Raw genomic sequence first — 8,540 nt, 5'->3', positions numbered from 1 at the left:
TTCCAAAAGTTTAAAAAGAATAGTAGTTTGTTATACCTTTATCAAGAGAAACCACTGAGTAATTTTTTAAACTTAGCATTTTTACAAGTTCCATAACTGTAGGTTATTCTGAATTGTGGCTGCTTACTATGTTGAAATAAATACATATCTATCATTTTAAAACCAAATGTGCAAACCCGATTCCAAAATAAAACAGTATTTTAATCTGCATGCTTACAAAGAAACTTTCATACTCCTGTTTACAATATTTTCTTCAGAAGAATGAGGCCTGATTGGAGATATATAATCGCTGTCCAACATGGCTGCCATTAGCAAGTGATATTGCTGGTGACAAGGAATAGCTTGGATAAGAATAAGGCCTTGAAGTATAAGGAAGCACGCTGGGAGTCCCAGAAGAGAGGGTAGCACTAACAGGGGAAAGACTATTTATTGAGCTGCGACGGAAATTGTAGTCTGTAAATAAATATATGAACAATTATGCTGCACATCTTTATGGATACAAATTTAATTCAAAAAGACAAAGCATTAAAACTATAATCACAGTTTAACATAATGTTCTAACATTCAAAATCCTGATAATACCATATTGCTGGTAAAAAGATTGTTTCAGCATTCACTGCATTGGAAATCCTGATAGTTTTATCAGTCAGTAATATGTTTCTTTCAATGACACAATGCTTCAGAGATTTTATTAGAATGCATTCTTGGATATCTACTTCTTGGGTACCTATTAATTGTTTTGTGTCTTCTTTTGATCACAAGGAAAGAGAACCTCTGATTTCTCTTGCTTCACAATGAAGCTTCTTCTAAATTTGTTTCTGATGTTAAGGGGTAATCCATGAAGAAAAAATAAAAAACAGCGAATTCATATTTGCTTCTTTTTTTGAAACTATTAGTCATCAAACCAGCAGATGTTATCAAACCAGTCCAGGTTTGATGCAAACCTAACTGTTTGGACTGCAAAACTAACGGTCCAATATTTCATTATTTAAATACGAATACAAACATTTATACAACTCAACACACCAACTTAACATTAGAGTCCTAGTGGTACCATAAAACAGTAAAATGAATCATCTTTATAAAATAAACTTCAAGAAACCATTATCAACTTAGAGTTTAGAAAAATCCCAAATTAAACCAAATTATTTTTTAAACCACTTATATCTGAACTATTACTGTTCCACAATAAACATTCATCTTATGCACCAATAATTTCTTGCTTTGTTAATTATGTTTATAGATGTGTGTGAATATTAAAGACCAAATTTGTAAATCCTGTACTTTCCAAAAACTCAACTATGCTCTTTAGGGTAGAATAAGCCAAGCGTGTAACAATGACTATAAAATGATTATTTATAAAAGTTCAGGTGTTTCTAGGAATGGAAGAAAAGGAATTAGGTCATCTAATGTACAGGTAAGGTTTTTTCATTTTTCTGGTACTATAAATGAAGCCTAAACATGAACATTAACTTAATGTTGTCATGGGACTTAATATTTAGCCAACGGGAATGAGATCAACTGCAGAATAAGCTCAAGCATCAGAAAGGACCTAGTTAAGGAAAAAAAATGGAAAACATAAAAATCAGTTAAATATAGGTTTAATTTCTAGCATTGTAAAACTCTAATGAGAATAATTTTATAACCTTTTTATTTTTATTAATGGTACCATAAGATCAATAAAAGCAGTCGATTCCAAAAAGACATAAATACATTTTAAAGCATCTAGTTCAAAATATTTTCAGTATTTTGAAATTGGATAAGGAATTACTTTGATACCATTTGCTTTTCTAATATCCAGGGTAGAATAACTCCAAGTATCATAGAACATTTTTTTTTCTCTTAAAGGATCCACTTTGCCTGAAGGGTTATGGTAGTGAATATAAATAGAAACTTTAGTGCTCCTATAATTCAAATAATTGCTTAAAAGTTTTGATTTTCTCCTCCTAAAAATTATTACACAAATACAGTCAATTCCTTAGTAGCCATGTATCTATGATACAACTAGCTCTTTCAGATTTTACCAATGTGGTCAGAAACAACACGATTTAGAAGAGCAGACGTTTAAACAGTTAACTCCTATAGGTGGGGAACTGTAGTTTTCAGAGAAATCACTCTCACTTTGGGTTTATATCCATTCAAAGGCTAATGCAGCCTACTCATGAAATGTGGACAGAGTAGATTTCTTCAGGGGAAGATTTCACAAAGAAGATAGCCAGACAATTGGCTACTGGCATAGTGCTTAGGTCTAAAAATTTGCATTTCCGATAGTTCCCTACTGCAAACGCTTAATTTAGAAATATAATAAACTGATGTAGTCTCACATTTTTAAAGAGACTAAATTAAAATACAAAATTAAAAGCTGAAAAAAATTTCCCTCAAATACTACAAAGATTAGAAATGAGAAGCTTCAGATGTTTATAAGATTTTACAAAGCATTTCAAAATTAAATTTTGTTACACTCCAAGAATCTAAATATATTCAGAAAAGCATCTGGGTGATTAGAAAATTCAATATAATAACTAGTTGGATAAACCTAGATCAATCTGTTTTCCTTAGATCTAACATACAATTTATATATCATAGAAAACAATCAGAAAACATCACTGATTTTTATGAAGTTAACAAATCAATAAATTAGTTAAAATTCCTAGCCTATACTTACTTGCCCACCCTGGTTTTTCTTCTCAATGAACACCCTTAGCTCTTCAATCCTAATGTTTCTGCCTCAGACTGGGATATGGACTCCCCTTTCCCCTTCTCAAGGCAATGATACAGAGCCAATTTCAGAGTTTAAGTTTTACACTGAGAATTATTCAACTGTATTAACATCTTTTAAATTGAGGTACAATTTACACACAATAAAATGCATACGTCCTTTGTGTTCATTTCAATGAGTTTTGATAATTGTACAAATCCATGTAACCAACACCCAAAACAAGATATAAAACATAGCCATCAATCCAGAAGTTCACTGTGTTCCTTTCCAGGCAACAGCCCTTTTGTTGGAGGCAACTATTCTCTGATTTCTATCACTACAGCTTAGTTTTGCCTACTTTTGGACTTCTTATAAAATGTATTTTTTAAAGTATTTACGTCTACCTTCTTTCTGTCAATATTATTTCTAAGATTCATTCATGTTGTGTATATCAGTTGTTTGTTCCTTTTTATTGCTTAGTAAGCCATTATATGAATATACACAATTTCTTTATCCATTCACCTGTTGATAGATATTTGGGTTGTTTCTAAATTTTGACTATTATGAAAAAGCCATTAGGAAAATTCTTATTCAAAGTCTTTTTGTGGATACAGGTTTTCATTTCTTTTGGGTAAATAACTAGGAGTGGCATTGCTGGGTCGTAGGCAGACAGATACTGCTGGACAATGCTCCAATATGACCATTTTACACTCACTCCAGTAAAATACGAGAGCTCCAGTTGCTCCACATCCTCACCAACATTTGGTATTGCTAGTGTTTTTAATCATAGCTATTTCAGCGATCTGAAATGGTATCCCATTTGCGTTTTAATTTGGACTTCCCTTATGACTAATAATGTGTTTAGTGCCCATTTGAACATCTTTAGTAAAGTATCCATTCAAGCCTTTTGCTTCATTTTTATCGGTTTCACCTTTTTATCACTGATATTAATAAAGTTTTGAGTAATCAAATTCAAAAATCATAAACCAGGAACAAGTTGAGTCCTCAGAAGTCCCTAATTCAAACCACCTCTCATTGAAGAATTACACAGACAAAAGATGGTTGATTAGTGACTGTTTCATATTCCCACAGTTAAAGAGAGAAAGAACAAGTTAAAAATTAGGCTTCCTAATTCCTAGGGAAGTATTACTTCTGCTTGATCCAGCTTTTTCACTCTTGCTATCTTCTTCTCAACAGTGGGTTGAGAGAAAGTGCCTGAAGAGGCTGCTGTGAGCAGGGTGACAGAAATCAAACAGATGGTGCTCTAAGCCCCCCGGCTTCTGCCTGCACCTACCACCCCCACACTTCCCTTTTCAACCACACGGCTCTGCATGCCCTTGTTTTATATGTTAAACTTTTATGTAATATTTCATTTGAAGAAAAGGCCCTTTTTCAAAAAAACAAAAACTGTGAAAATAACTTGCTCTAATAAATTATTAGAGACAGCATTTTGATCAAATTCTCTACAATTTCACATTCATATCCTGAATGAATACAAACATTTCATTGAATAACTTTGATCTATATAAAGACTAGCAAACAGGCTTAACCTGAAGTGCCAATTCTAATCAAGCAGTAATGGCTACAAGGACCCTGGATTCTAAAGGGTTCTGAAGCTGTGTCTTACTCATGACTAAGCAGAAAAGTGAGTGAGTTAATCACTGTTGCACCACATCTGACCGGGAGCAAGTGCAGAAACTGGTAGCATCTTCACCACCTGCTTGTCAGTCCTGCTTCTGGAGTGATTATAATTTGGTTACTACCTTTCTCTGTCCAACACAAGAGATGAATGCCACCAATATGTTTCTCTGTGAAAATCTAAGCAATGGGTATATATTGATTTACTCTATTTGTGTCTCGTTCTTTTTGTTTCTAATTCTCTTACACATCTTGGCCAAACAACACAGATTCTCTAGCAGCTTTTCTGCTTCATATAAAGAGGAAGGAAGCACTTAATAGAGACTTTGAAGTGAGTTCAGTGAAAGTGTTTTCTCATATTAACTTTGGCTATCTTTTTTGTTGTCTGTTTCTGACCAGACACTCTTTAAATGAATTTTCCAAAAGTACATTACTGATAATTGGTTTTTTCTTCTTTAGCTATGTGAGTTCTATCTTCACATTCATCCTCCAGTTGTTTTTTGTTTTGTTTTTTTTGCTGAGGAAAATTCTCCCTGAGCTAACATCTGTTGTCAATCTTCCTCTTTTTGCTTGAGAAGGATTCACCCTGAGCTAATATCTGTGCCTTCAAACTTCCTCTATTTTGTACGTGGGTCACCACCAGAGCATGGTCACCGACAAGCAGTGCAGGTCTCAACCCGGGACCGGAACCTGGACAGCCAAAGTGCAGCTTGCCGAAGTTAACCACTAGGCCACAGGGCTGGTCCCACCACCCTCTTTTTAGTGCACCTTTTTAAGTGTACAATTCAGTGGGTTTTAGTATATTCACAAAGCCTGTGCAACCAACACTCCTATCCAGAATATTTTTATCACTCTAAACAGAAACCCTGTACCTAATAGCAGTCACTCTCCATTTCTTCTCCCCCCAGCCCCAGCAACCACTAATTTTTCTTTTGTTTTTAATTAAATTATTTAATTTACAATACGTTTTCACATATAATTTTTAAGGAGTGATTTGGGTTTAAAGTCTTACTATGAAATTTTGATAGTGTATAACAATTATCATAAACACATAATCTGTCAGATATCTGTACTTTCATTTTTAAGAAACTCCAGCTATTTATTCTAAATTATCTAAAGATTATAATTTAAACCTTCAAAAACAAGAGTTTGAAATTCTAGAAAATGCAAACTAACCTATAGTGACTGCAATGAGATCAGTGGTTGCCTGGAAAAGAGGGTAGGAGGAATGAATTACATTAGGAGTGATGGAAATGTTTGTTTTCTTGACTGTGGTGTCATTTCACAGATGTATACATAAACCAAAACGGACCAAAGTGTATACTTTAAATATGTGCATTTATTGTACTTCAATTGTACTTCAATAAAGTCATAAACAACACCCAAGTGTTTCTTCGGGTTAGTTTCAGTGTTTCCCAAACTACGTCTCATACAATTCAAGTACCTCAAAATAAGAATCCCTCAGCTACAAAAATCTTAGGAAAAATTTAGGAAAGATGGGTTTAACAGTTAAACAGGTAAGCTACTACAATTATTCAATATGTCAAAGGCATTAGGATTTTCCAAAGGGAGTATATAGTACACTTTTCCCCAAACTGGTTTGACCTTAGCAGCAGTTACTTCCCTGAACAATCCTGAAAATCAGTTTGGGAAGAACTTTCAATGGGGATAATACGTAAAATAAGAAAACATTAAAAACAAAACAGAACAAGTTTTGAAGTACGTTAAACACAACGATTACAAATTCAAATCCCTTCAGAAGCCAAGATGAAACAAAGGAAAAAAGAACTCCAAGAGGACCAAACGTAAAACAATAGGCGTCTAGCTATTTGGACTGAAAGTCAGCCTAGTTGCTTTCCTTTGAAAAAACTGAGGAGTCCAAACGAACCATATCTAGAGCTTCCAGTTTGCTACCTTTGTATTGAGATTAATTATGCCAAATTCCTTTAAATGCTAGTTTCTAAACCATTCGGAAAGAGAGTAATAGAACAGCAGCCTATAAAGGGGAATATTATTATCTAAGCTGTAACAATCTAGGCTTCAGGATAGCTCAAAAATTGTAGCTCACTAGAAAAACTATCCGGGTAAAAGTGAATAGAAAATAAAAGGCTTAGAAAAGATATCAACTCTTTTCAAGTTTCATTTCTATCAGTAAAATTAGTCCTTATAATTCAAAATCTGAACTTTAAAAACTTGTAGGAAAAGGTAGTTCTAAGAATAGCATCATGTATTTGAATATTTATGCTAAGATTAAGATCTATAAAAATAAAGTTATGTCTCAAGCATAATAAATGTGTTTGTGTCTGAAGTATGAGTTATATTAATGACAGCTAATATTTATCGAGCACTTACTAAGTGCCAAAAATAACTATACAAGATCAGAACTATTTAATCCTTATAACAGCCCTACAAGATAAGTACTATTATTTTCCTTTTTAACAATGAGGAAATTGAGGCACAGAAAGGTGAAGAGACTGATTCAAGAACACAGAACTAGTACACGGATCATTATCCAGGGAACTACAACACTCCATTTGCCTCTACGTGTAAAAAGGAGTTTAGAGAGTAATAATCTTCACTCAAAATATAAACTACCTTTAACTTCCTACTAAAACTTATCCTTCTCACTACTATGTTGGAAAAACAGTAAATCCTAACACACGTAACTTTTATTCTAAATTGTATCAATAATAATTTTGGTTTATAAGATTGAAAAAAAATCCGTGTTCTATTTTCAGATAAATCTGAGAAATGATGGATGATCTACATATAACATACTCCAACTACATCTACTTTAAAACACTGTTTACCATCTTGGTAGTTCACAATGTACACTAGCATATGAAAAGTTTTGAGAAGACCTGAAATAAGGAAATCAGTTTAACTTTTTAAAACTGCTTAATGAGTCTATAATTAATAAAGTTGTAATAATCAAAATACTTTGCAAGGTTTCATTGGACAATTTTAGATATTGCTTTTTATAACTCTAAGAATAGTAATCTATAACTAGCTTCTTGAAAACTAAACGTATTACTTAATATTCCTAAGAGACTTTTTCTTACCTGCTTATTTTCTCCAAATTCTTCTACATAGGTCCAGGCTGAAGAGATTGTGTTCCCTGTCTGTAAGCAGTGAAGACAGAAAAGAATTGAGTCTTTAATGTTATCCCTATCTTGGAAGTGCATGGAATCCTTGATAACTTTAGTGAAAAACCTTTTGATCAATAAATAGGAAAACAAATTTAGAGAGAAAGAAACAAGTGACAAATAGTTATCATTTCTGAATTTCTGCAAAGATGAACAAAGAGAAAAGTATTTTGATATTTTATTGAAAATAACGAGTTAATACATTATCAGGAAAAAAACCATACCTTCTATACAAATTAATTTCTTATTAGTTGGGTTTTTTCTTAGAAGTACTACTCTACTAATAAAGAATTTTTAAAACAAACGAGATTGCCCAATTTTTGATAAGTGGATAGCCAAAGAATCTAAGTGAATTTGAAAAATATCAATATCTTTTCCTTCTGTCTTAAAAAGAGATAGATGGCCAAAATAATACTAAGCTTAAAAAACATTTTGATTATTAACACCTAAACTTCATCTACTTGAAGCCTAATTTAACCATATGTAGTACAACTTTGGATATCCATCCGTTTTTAGTGGATATCTCTTTATATACGTTAAAGCTTGCTGGTAGGGATGTATACTCAACTCTATGCTAAGAAACTGTGCATAAAAGTATGACCAAAATGAAAAATGTTTGATCTACATGAAAGTAGAGATTTTTAAATAGGCGTCTTAAAGATTATATAACTCAATAAAAAAAGAAAAAAACAGTGACAACATTTTCTAATTTTTGCATGATGAAATAGCTAACTTTAATCAACCCTCCTGGTGAGAACTAGAAAAGGTAGATAATTATTCAAAGCAAAAATATATATCTGAAAGCACTGAGAATGACCAAGATAGTGAAGAATTATTGGACCATGATCTTCGACAAGAAGGAAATCCAAAGAGGTGTGCATATCTTTTGGAGGTGCATTTCCCCTAGAAAGACTGGCCAATTCTGAAGACAGATCTGAGAGGTAAGGAAGATAACAAGAGACAGACCAATTTCAGAGGATAGGACAAAAACTGGAGCTAAGGAGATACTGATGAGGCATGCCTGAATGAAACCTTGAGTAAAACTGAACTAGAAGTAG

At 32.9% G+C, this 8,540-nt stretch overlaps 1 protein-coding gene across 1 annotated transcript in view; it reads right to left on the bottom strand.

Annotated features, from left to right (window-relative positions):
* Positions 1–253: 253 nt before the first annotated feature.
* Positions 254–8,540, bottom strand: part of RBM46 (RNA binding motif protein 46) — a 30,894-nt gene continuing 22,607 nt past the window's right edge. The window contains exon 4 of the mRNA XM_046655616.1: positions 254–453. Coding sequence (XP_046511572.1) covers positions 254–453 — 200 coding nt within the window. The remainder of the gene's footprint in view (positions 454–8,540) is intronic.

Source organism: Equus quagga, chromosome 3, assembly GCF_021613505.1.
Source record: "Equus quagga isolate Etosha38 chromosome 3, UCLA_HA_Equagga_1.0, whole genome shotgun sequence".
Lineage (NCBI taxonomy): Eukaryota > Metazoa > Chordata > Mammalia > Perissodactyla > Equidae > Equus > Equus quagga.
The sequence above is the reverse complement of the archived record's forward strand: the minus strand, read 5'-3'. Positions and strand labels throughout refer to the sequence as shown.